This window comes from Malaclemys terrapin, chromosome 1 (assembly GCF_027887155.1).
Source record: "Malaclemys terrapin pileata isolate rMalTer1 chromosome 1, rMalTer1.hap1, whole genome shotgun sequence".
NCBI classification, from domain to species: Eukaryota; Metazoa; Chordata; order Testudines; family Emydidae; genus Malaclemys; species Malaclemys terrapin.
In genome coordinates this window covers 98,302,619-98,324,063 of record NC_071505.1, presented here as the reverse complement: position 1 = coordinate 98,324,063, position 21,445 = coordinate 98,302,619, and the positions used below count along the sequence as shown (strand labels likewise).

The 21,445-nt window shown below is 42.7% G+C and overlaps 1 protein-coding gene across 1 annotated transcript in view; it reads left to right on the top strand.

The window, feature by feature from the left end:
- The window catches only part of POLR3B (RNA polymerase III subunit B), a 126,410-nt gene extending 110,707 nt beyond the window's left edge, over window positions 1-15,703 (top strand). The window contains exons 27-28 of the mRNA XM_054032846.1: window positions 4,195-4,368; window positions 15,137-15,703. Coding sequence (XP_053888821.1) covers window positions 4,195-4,368; window positions 15,137-15,266 — 304 coding nt within the window. The 3' untranslated portion in view covers window positions 15,267-15,703. The remainder of the gene's footprint in view (window positions 1-4,194; window positions 4,369-15,136) is intronic.
- Window positions 15,704-21,445: the final 5,742 nt, after the last annotated feature.

The window sequence follows — 21,445 nt, the reverse complement described above, 5'->3', positions numbered from 1 at the left end:
TCACCCTCATCGTAGAAAGCTCCGTTGTGTCAGAGGAGCAAAGTTGACTAGGAATCAGACCCTTTCTCCCCTGTTAGACTAAATTGGTCAGTTTCAGAAAGCTGTGTCTGTGGGAGGAAAATGTCACTGCAAAGAAAGAGACCTGACAGCAGCTGGTGTATGAATATAAAGGCTTCGAGGGTTAGGCAGTGTCCCTAATTTTAGGCTCATCCTATCCTCTCTGCTCTATGGCAAAATGTTTGGGGTTCATGGGTCTCCACCCCGAGACATAAACGGGTGCCAAAGGCCCCAAATAAAACTCACAGGTAGCATCAAAGAGGACGCTATAATCCTATTGCCCAGTCAGCTCCATATATTATGTAACTACATTTACTTTTCTATGCAGGAAATCGGTGTTGGCTCCTCTGCCGGTTATTTTCTCTTCTTGTGCGCGCGCACACACACACACATACAATTATCAGGGTGAATAACTCAGTCCTAGCTTGTTGCCTGCTTGCATTTTGAAATAATCGGACACACCAGTTTCATAATGCATTGTAAGAAAATAATTTGTAATACTGGTCAGTGTTGCCCTCCACTCCCCAAGGCCTTGGAGCACAGTGTCCCCTCTCTTCCTGTCAGAGATATGAAGGTCCTTTCGATAACATCCCCACCCTTGAGGCCCAGCGATTCAGCCAGCTAGCACTGTTGTTTAACAGGTATCGGTGATCACTGGTGAGCAGAGCAAGACATACTTTCATCCCCCGGGGTTGAGTACCTTTTCATAATGCAGAATAGTGCCATTAAATTGTTGATCTGGGTTGAGGTTTTTAAAGTAAATAAACATTGGAGTTAACTGCTTGATTATTCCAGTTCTAACGGTAATAGTTAAGTAAACCATATCAGGATCAGCTGGCCCCAGTTTTTCATTTAAGGATGTGGTTCTTTAACTTTCAGTGCTTCTGGTGCTTTCTGGTTTTATTTGTGTTTCTTTTTGTTTTTTGAAATTTGAAATGTTTTCTGTTTTTCAAGCTTCCACGTTTGGGTCTCTTGAGTCACTGTTTAGAATGCAGAAAGGAAGTAATTGCTAGGGACAACAGCTGAGGTGGCTGGGTGGATGAAAGAGAGAAGGAACATGCAAACCCTTTATAAATATTATATTTTATAATATTAAATAACACTTAAAGGGGAGAGGAGATTTCAAAAGCACGCCAGTGAGTGCGGAGAACAAGTCACATTGATGTCATGTAGGCTTTGTGCTGCTAGCTCACTTACGAGGTTTTGAAAAACCCACTCTCTGGGTAAAATTTTCTAAAGCACCCAAGTCCCATTGACTTTCAGTGAGACTTAGGCATCTGTGCCAGTTTTGAAAATGGGGGACTTAGGTGCTTTACTCTGTATCTTTAAAGACCATAGGTTTCTAAGGACTGGAAAGGAAAGAGTGCACATAGTTTTTCCAGAATCTCATTATTCCATTAACTGGAAAGGGAGTTGTGGGGTCTCAGAGGCAGATTTTCAAAGGTAGGTAGGCACATAAAAGATGCAGATAAGTGCCTAGTGAGATTTTCAAATGTGCTTAGGTGCCTATGTGCATCTTGAGGTGCATCTTTATTCAGATTCCTTTCAAAATCTGGCCCTCACAGCCTTGCCGGATAAGCGCCAGGATCAGTCATTAAAGCAGTGTCTGAGCAATGAAGATGCCACCATCTGTGTGTGAGAGAACTAGGATGTTAAACTGTAAACAGATTCTTCCGATTGTCACAACAAGGAAGAAGATGAAACCAATTACATGAATGGAAGGACAAATTTGAATTGCAAACAGATTAGCTTTACGTTCCCAAGGTGGTGAGAGAAAAAAGGAAAGACTTCTTCGAAAAGTAAATACAGTTTAAACCTTGACAAGAGCCATTGAATCTAGTAACTCAGATAACTTTTTGTAGTTATTAAGCAGGATAATTAGATGAGACAATTTATTTTTGGAACCATTTTTCACTCTAAAATTGCAACTTTACTATGGAAATAAAATAGTTTGAATTATTATACACAAAATACGTATATTACAAAAGTTGCAGGCCCGATTTGCTAGTACACACTGGCTACTTTATGCCACTCCAGTGATGCAAAGCATCCAGATATCCAGCTCCACCACCCAGGTTAACCTGTGCTTTAGGACCACCATAAACAATTCTTCCTATCCCTTGGTGTTTAAAGGTCTGATCCACGGCTCATTGAAGTAGAAACTTCCATTGATTTCAATGGTCATTTTGTATCCAGCCCTAAACCTTTAAAATCCTTTTATCTTCTTTTAAATATTTCATGTGGCATATTCTGGTTAGCAAATTACCCAGGACAAAATAGACTATATTAAAACTGCATGCAAAAGAATTATCTTCATGGAGTGGAAAACCAGGAGTCAAGATAAAAGATTCAGAAATGAGTATTTTTTTTTAAGGTAAAATGCAGCCTATCTTTAATTATTTAAAGGGATTCTGTAATGATTTAGTCAATGCATATAAATTATTTTGTTTAATACATTGTGATATTTTTAAATGTTTCCATTACGTTTTTTTAAAGTTGTTTTTTGTCATTCAACTGCTGTTTGCAACCCAAACATTGCTGCAGTGTGCTAGTATGTGAGTATCAAATACTGCAGTATTGCCAACCTAAAGGGTTCCAAAATCATGAGATTCATTTTTTTAAAAAAACTTTTTTTTTAGCCAGTTTTGCATTTTGATTTGCATTCTGGTTTCAGGGCCTTTTAGAGTGCACTTGAATCACATTTTCAAGCATTTCTCCACAACCACAAGGAGCAGAAAATTACTATTTTTGTAAACAAAAGCTGAGATTTTCCCATAATCACTTGTCTTCAGGAGCTGGGTCTAAGTAAAATGCCAAATATCATGAGGTTCGTGATGAAATCATGAGTTGGCAACACTGAACTGACAAATCTATATATGTTTTGCATTTCTGCTTAGACAAAATGCATAAATGTTAAGAAAAGTCTTTTTAAATTGTTTCCAGTTTAATAATCTTTTACTAACACACATGAAAGAGAGGGAGCAGCAGGCCAGGCGTTCTTCGAGGGCCCTTCAGCTTTGGAACTTGCTGTCCTGGATCCAACTAGTCCTAGTTTATTGATGTTTGCAAACATTGATGGGTGTGTTACAAAGCCTCCTGTATTTTACTAGCTGAGAGAGACCAAGAGGACACTGGTGGGAGATCATAATATTTCTCACTGTTGTGTTGTGACTTGTATTAAAGAGTGGGCAAAAGGAGTTTCCTGGAATAGCTGTTTGTATAACACAGATTTTAAAATATGTCAAGGGGCACCTAAAGCATAGGTGCTTCCTTTTAATGTGTGTTTTAAAGTGAAAGTAACTTTAAAAAAAAAAAACTGTAAAAGGACATTTACTTGTAAAAAAAAAAAAAAGTCAAATTAAAACAAACATCTCATTTTTCCAGTAGGTTTTTTTCATTTCTACATGTATCAAATGACTCATTTAAAATTTTATCCGAGGTGTGAAGTTTTTTTTTCCTAGATCCCATTAGCTAGAATATATGTCCAATTAAAAACACGTTTCAGAGTAACAGCCGTGTTAGTCTGTATCCGCAAAAAGAAGAACAGGAGTACTTGTGGCACCTTAGAGACTAACAAATTTATTAGAGCATAAGCTTTCGTGGACTACAGCCCACTTCTTCGGATGCATATAGCTATATGCATCCGAAGAAGTGGGCTGTAGTCCACGAAAGCTTATGCTCTAATAAATTTGTTAGTCTCTAAGGTGCCACAAGTACTCCTGTTCTTCTTTTTAATTAAAAACACATCATCTGTTTTGGCTCCTGTTTTATTTAGCTGGATAATAAAACTTCAGTTCTTTGAATGCTCTGTAAACATAATGTTTACTAATTTTGCATCCATGTATGTAGTTATAACTGGATTTTGGCTAAGGAAAACTCATGTTATTTTGCATTTATTCAACTAAATCTGTGAAATAAAGAATTATGGTCCAGATTTTGCAATTCTTACTCATGTAACTGCTGCATATTACTCGTGCGTAAGGACCACTTGCACGTATAAAGGCTTGCAAGATTTGTCCTGTGGTTGTAGACCTTTAATTTAAGCCTATTGGTACTATTCCTTAGGGAATACATTCCTAAAATTTGAGGGCATATGTTCCAGAAATACTTATATTCTTTAAATTGCTTATTTCAAAGGCAACCCACTGAAGGTCGATCGCGTGATGGTGGTTTACGTCTTGGAGAAATGGAACGAGATTGTTTAATAGGTTATGGAGCCAGCATGCTTTTGCTGGAGAGACTGATGATTTCAAGTGATGCCTTTGAAGTGGATGTCTGTGGACAGTGTGGCTTGCTGGGATATTCTGGCTGGTAAGTTGACTCATTTTAATGTTTTCCTGTTACTAAGTTTACATCCTGATCTTTCCCTCTTGTTTTGCACATGCAGTATTATGTTCTGTATGTTCACTTTAAAGAAAGCCATTGAATCTTTAAATTATGTGAAGCAAACTGATTAACACAGTAAGTACATCTACAGAATAATACTTAACACTTGTGTGGTGCTTTTCATCTTCAAAGTGCTTTGCAAACGTTAGTTAACATTTCCATACATTTTAATTAATCTACATCAATGACTTGGGTAAGTGTAAAGAGGATGCACTCCGAATGGTCATGGGATTGGTAACAGGATATAGAGCTTTTCACTATTAAGGCACTGGTTCCTTCTGACTTGGTAGTGCAGTTATCACACACAGTGGGAAATGAGTTAGTAGTCTATGGGACAAATTCTGTCCTAACTGAAGTTGAGGTGTCAGAGGGTTCAAGGCAAAATAAAATCTGACCTTTGTGGTCCATCTCTAAAAGTGGGAATAAATATCCATGTCCCAAAACTCAGTCACAGTTGGTACCTTTTGGCAGCCTGAGAGACAGGACAAGGTTGGAATTAACATGGAAACTGTACTGCCCTCTCACTCATTCTCTAGGGCAGGGGCGGGCAAACTTTTTGGCCTGAGGGCCACATTGGGTTTCATAAATTGTATGGAGGGCCGGTTGGGGCGGGGAAGGGGGAGGGTTGTGGCCCAGCTCCCACCTCCTATCTGCCCCCCCTTCCCCGGACCCCTGCCGCCCCATCCAACCCCTCCTCTCATTTCTGATGCCCCCTCCCCCCGGGACCCCTGCCCTATCCAACCACCCCTTCTTCCTGTCCTCTGACTGCCCCTGGAACTCCTGCCCCTGACTGCCCCCCCCCGGGACCACTGCCCCCATTCAACCCTCTGTTCCCCCCCTGACCGCCCCGACCTCTATCCACACCCCTGCCCCTTGACCACCACCCTGAACTCCCCTGCCCTCTATCCAACCCCCCCGCTCCCTGCCCCCTTACCACGCTGCCTGGAGCACCGGTGGCTGGTGGTGCTGGAGCCGAGCCACGCCACCGCACAGTACAGAGACCGGGTCAGGCCGGGCTCTGCAACTGCGCTGCCCCAGGAGCTTGCTGCCCCAGGAGCTCACAGCCCCGCCGCCCAGAGCATTGCGCTGGCGGTGGAGCGAGCAAACTGAGGCTGCGGGGGAGGGGGAACACCAGGGGAGGAGCCTCCCGGGCCAGGAGCTCGGGGGCCGGGCAGGACGGTCCCGCGGGCCGGATGTGGCCCACGGGCCATAGTTTGCCCACCTCTGCTCTAGGGGCTTGTCTACATAGAGTTTGTGTGCCAATTTAACTCAACCAACTTAATTCAGTTGTTGCAACTCTCCTACTGGGAACAGGCTGTTTGATGGGTTTGTGTCTTAAATCACGTTAGCTTAGGTCATTTACAAACTAGCTTAAGATAAATTGATTGACACTTAAAACTAATTTAAGTGTCCACACACACAATTGCATGGATTTATCTAAATTGGTTTAAAATCACAGCTTTAGTTAAAATGGTGGAAATCTGAGTGTAGACCAGGGCTTAGTTAATTGTCTCTGAGAGCTTGTCTGCCCAGCATGGCAAAGTGCACTGAAGGGTGCGATCTCTAGCATGTTGTGCTGTAGCCAACCTGTGTAGACCCCGCTGGAGTGCTTTAAATGGTACCCAGTTCAGATTAATGTCGCCCTGCTTGAAATGGAACTACCTCAGCGTGGACTAGAGCATGCCAGCTGGATCTACATGGGGCAGTTAGAACGCAACACGTTAGCGCTCTACAGATCACACCCCTCTGGTGCACTTCGCTTTGCTGTGTAGACGAGCTCTAAGTCATTGGCAGGGTACTGTTGGGAAGCTTGCACTGCCACTCACTGTACCTCTTCTATAGCTAGCTTTGAAAATTAATGGCCGCCATCAGTCCTCCAAGTTATGAGTCTAGCACATTTCATGATACTTAATTGAATTAACTTTTATCTTTTATTAAGGGAGAGTGATGAGATTTTTACAACAACGAAAAAAACATAGGACCATATATTTCTAAGGGAGTCATAAATGTTTTTGAAGGCCTGCTATTCTTTTTCAGTAAGATTTTCAGAAGCGTGTAGTGTCCTTTCATACTTAATTTTACTACAGAATAGAAAAAAAAATCTTTAATACTATACTGTTTTTTCTGCAAGTTCCAAAATACACAAAGGGCACCATTAGTAGATGGTGTTCTTAATTGCTGAAACTGGGGTTTTTTTGTGTACTATAATTCTACCCACGTTCTCTGACCTACTCCAGTTCCCTTAATACTTTCTGTATGTTCTCATGAGCAATAGACTTTCTGATTTCCTTTTACAGGAGCAAAGTCTGCAGGATTCTCTTCTCTAAAGCCATTTCTCCACCTAACACACCAACCGGGAGTAGATGGGTGCATATTTGTTTTGTTCATTTGTAGAGAATGTTTTCTTTTGGGTTGAAGGACCAGGAAGAGCCTGAGCTCACCTCTGAATCTCTGATCTATGCTGTACCAATTCAGTACCGCATAGATCTTTTGGAGATGTTAGTATTGCTTTAGTCTCCCATTGCCACGTGCTTGTCCTTGCTAGAGAACAGAGTTTACCACTCTCCTGGTGTCTCTGGGCCAAATTTTGTTCTGGAACCAGAGTAAACTCCAGGGGCACAGGTGTTTTAATGATTGCCCCTGTGGCCATTCCAGGGGCAGTGGTGGACAGGAAATAACGAAGAAGAGCACACAGGAATGCATTAGTAGTAAAATTCAAGGGGCTCTAGTCTCCTGCCGTAGGATAAAAGTGACTCTTTTATTTAAAACAGTGAGAGTTTCTTGCATCCTGCATTGGAAAAATCAGGCCCCATGTCCGCTACTGTTCTAATACTACAGAGATTTATCTCAATACAATAGAAAGATCTGTATGTATGGTTTTGTTTGTTTTTGTTTCTTAAAAAAGCAAATGTTCTCAGACTATCTAATGAGTCCTGCTGGCTCTGGTTTTTCCTTGAGTCTTTGTGGTGCCTGTAAAGCTGATGGATTACGTCTTTGCAGGACAGAAATCATTTAAAGGGGAATTGGACTCTCCCCTATGCTTGGCACAGGAAAATTACTTTCTTCTCTGGAGAACTTCCAGCCCCTGCTAGAAAATCCTCCAAGTCTAAACTTTAGAGAAACCAAAAACGTTCTTTAACGGGATACAGAAATAGAGAGAGCGACCTGATTGCACATATCATCTGTATTATAAATGAATGATTTACCTTTTAGAAAAGGGAGAATCAGCTGTATCAATGTCCTTGAACCCCCCAGCCCCTGAATCCCAGCCATGGATTACTGAATAGTTGAGATCAGGTTCACCACAGACTCAAACCTTCATAATTTCCTGTGAGTCTTGTAGCGCAGAAGAGAGGGTTGGGGAAATGAGCGCGGTGATCAGCATCTTCTGTTTGTTGTACTTCTCTGGCTGTGGAATCTCCCCCAGATTACTGAATTTCCCACATTGCCACCATTTGTGCTTTGCCTTCCCCCGCTGGCTCCTATACAGAACGCCCTGATAAGTATTATGGGAATACAAGACAAGGTACACCTGTCGGAGATGTTAGAAAGAAGCACTGATTGCTGGGGAAAGGCAGAGCATAACTAACCCAGCAAGGATGGAGCTTCCTTGTTGGAACGTGACCATCTGTTAGTCTCCCTCTAGTCAAATGCTTTCATCGTAGGAAAAAAAACATTTCTTTGCAGGTAAGATTATGATGTCACTGTCGGCCTGGATTCTAGCCTAGCTCAAGCTTTATCGTATGCAGACTAACTGCATTTTCCTCAAGTACTGCAACCATGGAATTGGAGGCCAAAACTATTTGGAATGCAACACCTCTTAATGGTGTGGATTTGGATCCCAGAGGCCTTAATTTTCTACTACGAATTTGGTGTACTGTGTATAAAGCTATACAGTAGGTTGCCACGAATACATCTTTGTTATTAGAAGCTATGGACGTTTGTCTGCCTACTTTTCATAGTATGTTATGGGTGAGGAAGTAGACTGAAAGTAAATCTTGCTCTTTTGTATGTGAAAGAGATGGGATGCTTTTTTTTTTTTTTTGGTCTCAGTGTCAGAATATCTTCCTTTTTATCATTTGATGTGCATGTGTTTTGCCCTCTTTATTTTCCTCTACTCGTGTGCTCATATAGCTGAAGTCTAGGTGGATAGTCTGAGGATTGAGGTTGTTAAACATCCATGTTCCCTGAAAGGAGCATAAAGCCTGGTCTGAACATCCCTCAATGATCAGTGATTTTTTTTTTTAAGAGAGCGTGAGAGAGTGAGTGTGTGTGTGTGGTGGGGGAAAGTGTCACATATAATAGGGCTTTGATCCCTGGTTCAGGCCTCTCGGTGCTGCTGCAACACAAATAAATAACAGCAGAACTACCTAGCAGCAGGATACCACCTGTTGGTTTTCTTACCGTTAATGTTATTTAAACTGTTTGGATTCCTAGTTGTGTTTTTGTCATATGACTCAGCCAATGGCTACTGAAGATGTCAGGCCTTAGAAGAAGACCGTATTTGGATTGTTTAGTACTATATAATTGTTTAAATTCTAGTTTGATGTGGAGTCCTATGCGAGAAGACTAAATCATTGTTTGTGACTTGAATCTCTCCAGTTAAGCAGCTGTGTAGACAGGCATTACTCTGCACGTGAGTGCCAAGTGCACTCTTCGAACTTCTGTCATGATACCAAAAATATATATATGGGCCAGACTAATGAATGTGTGATAAGTGCTGTGCCCTCCGGAGCATGAAACCTGGGTTCATTTTCCAATGCCAGGCTCTGGCTCCACGGGCAAGGCTGGGCCGAGAGTGTAATCTGCTTCTGAGTGGAAGGAGAATGCTTATGTTTCTCAACCGCAACTTCTTCCACCTGTTTATGGCTCTGCTTTGTACAGCTTCAAATGCAGACATGGCCAAAGCTGACGGCTGCAACATGGGTCCTTGAAGGAGTTGGAGGAGGTGGGGGGAATCAGAAAGGCTACATAAAGTAAATCATTGATCCTTCTACTAGTGAGGGTAAAAAAATGAGCTTTTAACCCTTTAAATTAGTAGTTTGTTAAACAATCAAACCCTTTTTGTTCAACTTTGTTGCAAAGTTTAAAGTTTGTAAACTGTAGGTGACGTTTCTCCCAGAGAGAGGAACCGACATTCAAAGCAATCTAATTCTGTAAAAAGCTCCCTGGTGGGGGAGAATAATCAATAATGCGTGGTTTCAGTTATTAAATAAGCTGTATCCATCCGTAGTTGCAGCAAGTGACCTGTAATGAGCAACACAGTAGAAACTAAGTAATTAGAGCAGCTCAGAACCTTTCAACTGGCCTTTGTCAGAGACTCAAGCATCAGTGAGGCACTGGTCTGGGAAAGCTTGTAGCAACGCATTGTTCTGTAGATGACAGTAAGGGCACTAGTCACCAGGAAAAAAAAATGGTTACATAGAAGATGTTCCTCTAACACGTATATCCAATCTAGGGTGGTGCAGCTGGGTTATACTTTCCTGAGGGAAGTAACAACATATTGACTTCAGTGGCAGGATTGGTTCCTCTGTGGGCGAGGAGGGACCCCTGCAGCTGAGAGTCTCTCAGTGAAGGTTTAAAAAAAAAATCATTATGGGTTACCAATTTAGTGCTAGGTCCTACTCCCCTTACATAGTCCCAATGAGTTCAATGACAGTTCTCTGATGAATACAGCAAACTGGGTTTGATCCTTACGCTGAAGATGTTCATGACACATAGGAGACCATAAATATTTTGGGAGATTGTGCAGGTGCAATATTTTGGTTGTTTGAAAATTTATGGACACAGAAAATGTTGGCCTCTGGTCAGCCTTTGTGTAAGTGTAATTTACACTGCACTGCATAACTGTCTCTTTACACAAGTCTTAATTTGGCCCTCTAAGTGCACAACTTGTTATGCACTGCGCATCTCTAAACATGCGCGCTTTCTGTGACGGGTTTGGTCACAGAGACCCCCTTTCGGACTGTCACCTGATGTGCTGAAACTACCTCTGAGCCGTTTTCCCTGGCAGCTTGGGACTTCAGAACCCCATCTTGTTGAGCCAGACACGCTAACCTGCTACAAACACAGACCCAGGTCTAGTCCACGCCCCCAAAGCTGCAGACTTAACTGAAAACAGCTCAGCAAGTACTCCTGTCTCCAGCACCCAGACACCCAGCTCCCAATGGGATCCAAACCCCAAATAAATCCGTTTTACTCTGTATAGAGCTTATACAGGGTAAACTCAAATTGTCCACCCTCTATAACACTGATAGAGTGATACGCACAGCTGTTTGCCCCCCCCCCCCCCAGGTATTAACCGCTTACTCTGGGTTAATTAATAAACAAATGTGATTGTATTAAGTATAAAAAGTAGGATTTAAGTGATTTCAAGTAATAACAGACAGAACAAAGTAAGTTACCAAGCAAAATAAAACAAAACACACAAGTCTAAGCCTAATACATTAAGAAACTGAATACAGGTAAATCTCACCCTCAGAGATGTTCCAATACGCTTCTTTCACAGACTAGATACCTTCCTAGTCTGGGCCCAATCCTTTCCCCGGTACAGTCCTTGAAAGTTCCAGCTCCAGTGGTAATTAGGGGATTTCTCCTGACTGGCAGAACTTTGTTCTGTTCCACCCCCTTTATAACTTGGTACAAGGCGAGAATCTTTTGTCTCTCTGGATCCCCACCCCTCCTTCTAAATGGAAAAGCACCAGGTTTAAGATGGATTCCAGTTCAGGTGACATGATCACGTCACTGAAAGACCTCCTTCTTCATTACCTAGTAGCTGGAAGACGTACATAAGAAGGCTTGCAGGCAACAAACCCATTCACAGTTCACTGATTCTGAAGCACCTTTAATTGCTTCCACTTAACAAGTTTACATAAGTAATACAAGTTTATATCTTATTCTCCTAACTCCAGACATAGAAATAATACATGCAAACAAATAGGATGAACACACTCAGTAGATCATAAGCTTTGTAATGATACCTTACAAGAGACCTTTTGCATAAAGCATATTCCAGTTATACTTATGAGTGTGAATATAATGTATTTCCATAAACATATGGAGTGCAACATCACACTTTCCATCTAGATTTTGTAGGCAGACCTTTGACAGTATGAGATTGTACTGTATCAATGCTGGAGTAGATAAGGACATGTGACCAGCCAGAACATAGCCCACACTCCTCCCCACAATATTCATAGATTCATAGATTCATAGATTCTAGGACTGGAAGGGACCTCGAGAGGTCATCGAGTCCAGTCCCCTGCCCGCATGGCAGGACCAAATACTGCCTAGACCATCCCTAGTAGACATTTATCTAACCTACCCTTAAATATCTCCAGAGACGGAGATTCCACAACCTCCCTAGGCAATTTGTTCCAGTGTTTAACCACCCTGACAGTTAGGAACTTTTTCCTAATGTCCAATCTAGACCTCCCTTGCTGCAGTTTAAACCCATTGTTTCTGGTTCTATCCTTAGAGGCTAAGGTGAACAAGTTCTCTCCCTCCTCCTTATGACACCCTTTTATATACCTGAAAACTGCTATCATGTCCCCTCTCAGTCTTCTCTTTTCCAAACTAAACAAACCCAATTCTTTCAGCCTTCCTTCATAGGTCATGTTCTCAAGACCTTTAATCATTCTTGTTGCTCTTCTTTGGACCCTTTCCAGTTTCTCCACATCTTTTTTAAAATGCGGCGCCCAGAACTGGACACAATACTCCAGCTGAGGCCTAACCAGAGCAGAGTAGAGCGGAAGAATGACTTCTCGTGTCTTGCTCACAACACACCTGTTAATGCATCCCAGAATCATGTTTGCTATTATGTCTGTCTGCCAGTCTCAACTTGCCCTACCCACCACTGAACTATGAGGTTCATTTTCCATGTAGTTCCAAGAAAGATCCTGTTAAATCACTGTACCACATCTGGCCCTGATCCCAGACTGGGCATGGGTATGACCAGAAGCAGAAATGTCACGCCCTATAGAGAGCTCTGTGGCTGCACATGTGACTGCCTCTATTTTCTGTAACTGTTGTTATGTCCACCTCAGAAAATGGTCACCTTTCTCATAACTCTGTCTCATTCAAATATTAACAGACAATGAGGAAAAGATGTATTGCATAAAAAATTGAGCTCTGTTTTCTTTAAAACCGTTAGCCTCAACAATCCAATTGCATAACGGTGCCTCTTGGTTCGGGCAACAATAATGCCCACTTGGAACAGGTATTCTCTGGAAACAGTTGGTTCTCTTTAGCTAACATCTTATTGTCTTCAGTCAAGTCAAGAAAGTACTGATCCTGCTTGTTTAACTCACAAATTGTGTTGGGTAGAATGCATTCTTCACCCTGAATTGGAGTACTGTAGTCAATGTTGCTGTACCGCTAGCTGAGAGATCAGTTGGTAATGAAGGACTCCAAAATATGGAGCGTGTAGAGGTCAGGGGCTGCCTTGAATTTCTTGAAAAATCAGTAGCTCCTGAACAGCATTATTTATTATTAAGGCTATGATTTTGTCATGCTTATTTTTAGTAAAAGTCATGGACAGGTCATGGGCAATTAACAAAAATTCACAGAAGCCGTGACCTGTCTGTGACTTTTGCTGCTGTGGCTCCATGGTTTCCCCCATCACTATGGTGGCTGGGAGCTGGGAGGTTCCCCCTCTGCCCACAGTGGCTGGGAGCTGCAGGGTGACCATATTTCCCAAAGAGAAAATGGGACACCCCAGCCGCTCGCCCGAGGCGTCCCCCTCCCACGCCCCCCACATTGCAAGGCTGTCGCCTGTTGCCGGAACCCTGAGGAGGGCCCCCTCAGGGGTCTGTCGCCTGTCGCTGGAATCCTGCCAGGGCCCCACTGGCTGTCAGCTCCAGAGTCCTGCAGCCCCTGAGGCTGAATCAGAGAATGTCATGCAGGTCTCTGGAAGTCACACCTTCCGTGACTTCCATGACCTCCATGGCATAACGTAGCCTTATTTATTATCGATAGTTCAGGACAGGAAAGAAGTGGCATGGTTTTATGGAATAACTACCGCAGACTTTGGTGTTGGCTCTCAGAATCGAGAGTCTTGTAGCAAATCAGTTCATTTTATCATCCATGCTGTTTCATATATAATCCGTGTATGCTGAATAGATTTAAATTGTAGGATTATAGATTTTTCACTCTGATCCTGAAACTGTAGCAACAAGAGTGGAACCCTGGTAGTTTAATACAAAATCACTAAATTTAATTTAAATCAAGTCTACAGGTAGCCAATTATTTTTTTTGTCAAGGTCCAAATTTCTTGGTTAAGGTATAATCAAGGTCCAGACTACAGAAAAAATAACAACAATAATTGTGATAATAATTAAAAAGATTTCAGGGTCCATTCAAAAGTATCTGGCAGTCTGGATTTGGCTTGCGGTCTGCCTCTTTACTACATCATCTCCCCTTAAGGTTGTTTTTGAAACTTCAGTTGACTTCACTGGGTCTGATGCTATTGACATCAGTGGGCTTTGGATCAGGCCCATGACAACAAAATCAAGTGACTGAATAAGCATTGAGTCTCACCATTGTGGATATTGGCAAAACTCCCATTGACTTTGGAATGAGTCTACCAGCAAACAGCCATCAAATAGAAAGTTTAGGACCTAATGATCTGAGACAGGATTTGAACCTGCATCTATAGATTGAAAAGATTGATAGCCCATTCTAGATTCCTGAATCATTGAATTTCTTCAGTGGATTGCTTTCTAAACTTTATAAAGTATTATGGAGAACAAATGAATCAAAGAATGAGAAATGGGAAAGTAGCAATGTGATATTTGAGGAAGAGTTTCCAATTCTTCATATGATGTGTAAGGTGAGAGGGAGTAAATACTAAATTTTATGTTGCTGGTTCTTATCTCCATGTAAGATAAAGATAGGCTGTAGAATGCTTGATGGTCTGATATTAGGCTATTGAACAAAGGGCATTTGCATTCTAACTTATTTGAAGTGCCCAGTTGCACAAATGTACTAAAAATAATTATACAGCAAACAAAAAAACAACTCCCTAAATTATCATAAGATTCTGTTACCCTGAGTGACCAGTGGCGGGAACATTTAAAGGCTGCTTCACTAATTTCCCATTTTAATTGCAACCTGTGCTGCTTTGGTTGCTTATTTGTTTGCGGAGGCCGGAGGAACGAGAAATATTTAGCATAGTCCTACATTAGTATGAATGGATTTGGGACACTTTGGTAATGGGAGAAAGCTCAGATGAGAAAACAAAGGTTGAAGGCCCCTTCTCCCTGCTCTATCAATTTTGAAAATGAGTAAAATGGAAACTGAACAACTAGCCAAATGTTTAGAAAGATTTAGATTTTGAATCCCCTTGACCACTGTTTACGTAATGCTGTCTCTTGAGTGGCCATATTCCCAGTGTGTGAGAGGGATATAGCACGCAGTCCTGCGAGATGCTGAGCACTCAGGTCCCAATCCAGTAAAGCACAGACTTAACTTTAAGCACATGAGTAATCCTGTTGGCTTCAATGAGATTATTCAGGGACTTACAGATATGCACGTCCTTAAATACTGGAACAGGGCCAGAGTGCTCCGCACATTCAAAGATGGAGGCAATGGAATATGTATTGTTTAAATGCAGTGGGATACAAGAACCATTTGATAATTGTAGCAGAGCTTCATGTATTAACCAGCAATTAATTTGTTTTTGTTGTTTCCCTAGGTGCCATTACTGCAAGTCGTCTTGCCACGTGTCATCCCTGCGCATTCCATATGCCTGTAAACTGTTATTCCAAGAACTCCAGTCGATGAACATTATACCCAGGCTAAAATTGGCCAAGTACAATGAATGAGCCAGCAAAACAAAGACTTAAGAAGAAATTTTAAAAAATGTGCAGAACTGGAAGGAATTTCTGTGAAAAGGAGTGACTGTTAAAACTGAGGGGATGGGGGAGGGAGGGAAGAGTACTGATGAATTCCTTATTATTTTCCCTCTGCTGTTTTCAGTTGATTGGGAGACTGTGCTGCAGAGAACATCAAGAGCAATTGGTGGAGACTCAGGCAGCCTGGCTGAATCAGATGTGTAGCAATTGTGTAATAAGGCCCTGATCCAGCAAAGCACACGTAACTTTTAAGCATGTGGTAGTCATGCATTCAGGATGCAAGTGCTTCTTTGGATCAGGGCTTAAGTTTTATTAACTACAGTGGTTTATCCATATTACTTAAGTATTCATTTAATTTTTCCAGACAGACAGTGTATGAAAGACTAATAAAAAAATTTTTGAGTATATTGCCTGTGTTTTGCTTTCATGACCAATTGTTAATGTTGTAAAAGATGGTATTGTAAGTACTTTGAAGGGTCAAAATTGTTAAATTTGTTGTGCTGAAGCATTTATTTACAATCTTTAGACAGTTTGGCGAGACTAAACTTACTTTCTGGAAAACTTCAATTCAACCTTTTTGAACAATATTTTCCTAAGCAAATAAAAGATGCATGTGTGTGAGGTGTAATACAAATATAAAGTCAAATGCTGCCTTCAGCTAGGCATACACAACTTCCAGGGAAGTTTGAGAGTGGATTGCATGCATGCATCAGAGGGCAGAATTTGATTTATAGAGACAGATTAATATTTTGATTCTTATTGAGTACAATATTTTAGTACATAATAACTTGCCTTCCAAGGGTTGAAGGCCTGAAAAAACAGGATATAAATGTTATAGCTAATAATGGAGAGTCTCCCAGGATGTGTTTAAAAGAAAAATTGGGTTTTTAAAATTAAATTTGACAAAGCTTTAGAAAATATACTGTAAAGGACAATCATGCGCTGGCAGAGAGACAGACTTGAGTGACCGAAGAAGATTTAGAGAAGGAAAAAAAGCTGTGCTTCTGTTAATGGGATACAGGGCCTAAGAGCTAAAGCAGTGGGTGGAATTAACACTCTGAAGTCACTTGGGCCCTGATTCAGCAAAGGATATAAGTACATCTTAATTTTAAGCACATGACTAGTCCCACTGAAGTCAAAATTAAGCATGCACATTGTTGGATTAGGGTTTCAGAGAGAAATAGCTGAACAGTCTGGATCACAAGCAAGAAAGTAAAATATTAGCTGCATAGTGGAGATCTTGAGACACACATCAGCCAAGAAATTTCAATAAACTTGTCTTCCTTATTTTCTTGCATACATTTTCTGATGAGGTGCTACTAGACTGGCTCACTATTTTTAGCTGCTTCCCAAACATTTAGATCAGTAGCTTTGTGTCTGGGTTAATGAACCAAGTCTGAGCAATGAGACTCACAAATGAGGGGGTGGATCTCTCCTTTTCTTTGCATTCAGAGTAATAACAGTCTGGATAATTCAGAGAAGAACATTTGGACCTGGAAAGGTTTGGGTGTCTTTTTTTCTTTTTTTAGTCACCTACACTGTGACCTGAACAACAAGATGCTATTAACAAAAAGTTAAGGCATGTACAAAATTGTACATTGCCCCCCCTTTCCACCCCCCCCCAAAGGGTAACTTATCTTTCTGCTGCCAGGCTGTGAGAAGGGGGCGGGAAATTAACAAAAAGCCCTGGCCAAATAAGTGCAACTACATTGTTCCCAGAGACTGCCAAATTGAGGCTCTGGTGGACCACCAGAGGGAGTGAGCTTCAAATGCTAGGGCCTTCCCCTGAGATAGCTCTGGCCTGGGTCCTGGAAAATATAGTCTGACTGAGGTGTTCATGCTGCCTAGTCCTGTCTTAATTGCTGTGATTCAGGGCTCTGAAGGTTGTAAGCAACATCTAAAATTGTATCTGCAAATCAACAGGTATCCAGAGTAGAAATCGGAAGGAGCAAAGGAATGTGTTCATAACAACCTACCCCTTTCAGAAAGCAGGCTTCTTGTGACCTTAAAGGATAGCCTTAAGAGTATGGTGCAGCAGTTGAGCTTAGAGATGCAAGGTCATGGGATAACGATTGTGAGGCCTGTGCTAGAGAGGTAGGAAAGATGGGTAGCCAATGATGAGGGAGAAAAGGCAGTACAGGCCCCAATAGCGATCAGAAATCTCTAGCATTGATACATCCAGTAGAATGCAGAGACTATAAATAGTTGTGGCAATAGGCAGGTGTATTTCAATAGATTGTATAGATGCTGCCTCCACCAATTCCACTAAAACTGTTCCCCAACTATAAGCACCTACCACTGTCTTGTCCAGGTAAAGTCAAATCCAGGTTTCTTTCTTCTAGATCTGCCTCTCGTACAGTGGGAGAGTAATAAGACTGTAAAATTCGGCTGAATTCAATATTTTACTACCTAAGTTTACACCACATGTTTTAAGAATGATCACCTACATTTACTGACCTAGTAAAACACTTTGAAATAATACATGGTGCTATGTATGATATCAGCACCGCAGAGCAAATATAGGAAACAGTGTGAGAACTGTTTATAGACTAGGTCCTAGGATATGCTTCTCAGGGTAAAGGTGCTGGGGTAGAGGATCCCAGTCTACTGCCCTCAGAAAAACTGTGCTTTGAAATAAGCCCCTCAAGTTGCTACCCTACTTTCAACTGAGAATCTCATCCTTGCAGCTCTGTGGAACTAGCACGCAGTATTCAAAAAGGAATTTGAAATGCTGGATCTGGCCGCATTCTGCAAGTTGATCTTTCCTTTGTAAAGGGAAATGCCATCACACACAGTTCTAATGTCAGCTGATGACTCCCGTGCTATGACTGGGCTTCCTCAAAACAGCCGTGTAATGACTTTTTGTCTAATCACTGAAGGAGATGTAATGTTCTAAACAAATACTTGATCTTAGGGCTTTCGTACAGGGTACTGTGGTTAGGAAACTGCGCCATAAAGTTTTCATTCTATTCCAGCTTCTTTATTTCTTCCTACTTGGTGTCCAGGAGAAGCTTTTTACCAGAAGTCCTATTCAACATGAAGGTCACTAGTATTACTCCCAGCTGAAATGCTGAACACAATCCACTTTCCAGCACAAGTAAACGTGTATTTTGCTACTAGCTGGGATACCTACCCTATAAATCATTTTAAATCATCCCATTTATTTTGAGGATACAAGGATTTGACAGTATTAAAAATGTAGAATTGTTAAACTTAATTTCCAGTCCAGACTTCCATAATCAAGTCTATTATGGCACTGCAAAATGAAGTCTGGGTCCACATGAATGAATTGAAAACCATCCCTTAAAATACCATAAATGTCTAGCCATGCTGTGTAATTATGAGGAATAAAATTAAATAAGAAGGGTGCTAAATGATGTTTAGGTGCAGTTCATTCATAAAATCCGGAACTTGTAGCTGTAATTGAAGCTGGGTTTAGCTAATCATTTGTGCAGGCTTTAAAAAAACAGCCTCATTATAGGGCCATTCACATCATTAAAAGCACCTTTATAAAAAAAATTCAGTGAAGTTTTTATGTAAATGTTCCCAAATGCTCCAGCATTGTGCTTGTGCCTTGTAACCAGAAAGTGAAATTAACTATAAACAAAAGTGAAACTGGCTAGTCTTGTTTCATTATTCATGCAGGATGTTGTGCAAAAAGTGCAAACACATAGTGAAAAGATTTTTTTCAACATTTTTTAAAATAATCTAAATGTAATACTATTAGGTTAAATTGGTTTGTTTTTAATGTATTTGTCTTCAGGGATTATAAGGCCAGAAGGAACCGCTGTGATCATCTAGTCCAGGGGTTGGCAGCGTTGGCATGCGGCTCGCCAGGGTAGGCACCCTGGCGGGCCGGGCCAGTTTTATTTACCTGCTGACGCGGCAGGTTCGGCCGATCGGGCCCCCCACTGGCCGCGGTTCGCCGTCCTGGGCCAATGGGGGCGGCGAGAAGCTGCGGCGAGTGGGGGCCGCGATCAGCCGAACCTGCCACGTCAGCAGGTAAATAAAACTGGCCCGGCCCGCCAGGGTGCCTACCCTGGCAAGCCGCATGCCAACGCTGCCAACCCCCAGGGCCAGCTCCAGCATTTCTGCCGCCCCAAGCCAAAAAAAAAAAAGCCGCAATCGCGACCGGCGGCGGCAATTGGGGGGGGGGGGTAGCCGCGATCGGCAGCGGCAGGTCCTTCGCTCCTAGAGGGAGTGAGGGACCTGCCACCCCAAATTGCCGCACGTGCCGCCCCTCTCCCTTGGCCGCCCCAAGCACCCGCTTGTTAAGCTGGTGCCTGGAGCCGGCCCTGCCGACCCCGATCTAGTCTGACCTCTAGCATAACATAGGCCATAGAACTTCCTGAATTAATTCCTCTTTGAACTAGAGAATATACATTAGAAAAACCCTCTAATCTTGACTTTAAAATGTCCAATGATGGGGAATTCACCTCAGACCCTTGGCAATGGCAGAGTCCCCTTTAAACATATATTTGGGATATATAAGTGGATAGCAGCAATGTCCACAGCATAGGTGTTACTTTTTGCTGCTTATAAGCCCAGGAGAACCCCCCCCTCCCCACACACACACACATTCTTGTTCTGATGAGAAACTGAAAACTGCCCTCGATAATTACTTGCATTTCTTGATTTTAAAATGAAATGATAAAATCTGACACTTTTCACAGAAAAAAAGCTGTTTAAAAGTGTAATGCTTATTTTAAGGACTAATGAAAAGGCTAGAGAGATTTTTTTTTTACTTCTTTGGCAAATGCACCAGTAGAAAGGGTGCCGCTGGCCCCGTGCCCTCTATTTCTTCTTACCGCACATGACGGTTGCTAGAACGACCCTTTTTGCTGTACCAAGGCTTCTTTCCCAGTGGTTTGGACTTTCTCTGTTCATATTTAATATGGAGATATACCCATCTCATAGAACTGGAAGGGACCTCGAAAGGTCATGGAGTCCAGTCCCCTGCCTTCACAGCAGGACCAAGTACCATCCCTGAGAGATTTTTTGCCCTAGATCCCTAACTGGCCCCCTCAAGGATTGAACTCACAACACTGGGTTTAGCAGGCCAATGCTCAAACCACTGATAGTTATTGCAGTCAGTGTATATAGTTCTTAGTTAGTGTGTATAGTACTGTTAGTAATTGTCCCTGTTGTTAAGAGACTCTTTGCCCAAGGGCTGGGTATGCTCTAGTCGCTGGTCTCCAAGCTGTGTGCCTTGTGCAGCAAGCCGATGTCAGTGAGTGACCTGCACACTAGCTGTCTAAAGTGTCTGGGGAGTCTCACATTAAAGAAGTGCCAGATCTGCAGGGATTTCAAACCCCACACGAGAAAGGATAGTGATATTCGGCTGAAGGCCATTCTTATGATGGCGGCCCTCAGATCGGCCTCGGAGCTGAGCCCCTCTGAATCGGTGCGGAGCACCTTGACATCCGTGCATAACGCTCCTTCGGCACCATGCTCTTCCCTGCACCGTGCTCTTTCCGGCACTGCTCCCCATCCCTGGTGCTGAGGAAGAGGCATAAGAAACAACACACCAAGAGAGGACGTTCTCCCATGCAGAGGAGGAACAAGAGGGGAGTGACTAGCATAGTGAGACCTGCATCAGACTGCTCATCCTCCCTGGAGCCTCTGATGATGCCGTTGACTCTGCCTAGGTGCTGAGTCCAGTAGGGGACCTGCCATTGTCTCCAGGGAGCAGCCACGCAGTCAGGCATCTGCTGGCCCCTTCGATCTGGGAGGCTGTCCAAGGCGCAAAGGACCTGCTGTCCCTCCCGATTCTGCCGACCCCTCAAGGCCCCTTGACAGCTAAGGTACTGGGGACAGAAAGGAGCAAGGTGCAGCGATAGTCACCATGGCACCGACCACTGCAGCACTGTCCAGGGGCAAGTCCTCCATGGTCCCGAGGCAGCAGTTCCCTGGCACTGCCCAGAGGCGGAAGCTGGTACTGCACCACCATGGTCTCCAGGAGAAGAAACCACTTCAGAGTCTGAAGGGGAATTCTTCACTCCACCCGAAACTTACCAGTACCCAGCCTACACACCAGACTTCGGTACCAGCCCTCTTGCCTGCACCTGGCCACCGGGCCACTGGCCAATGCAGTGGCAGTATTGGAATCCTTGGGGTTTTCCCCCAGTACTGGTCGCTCCTTCCCACCC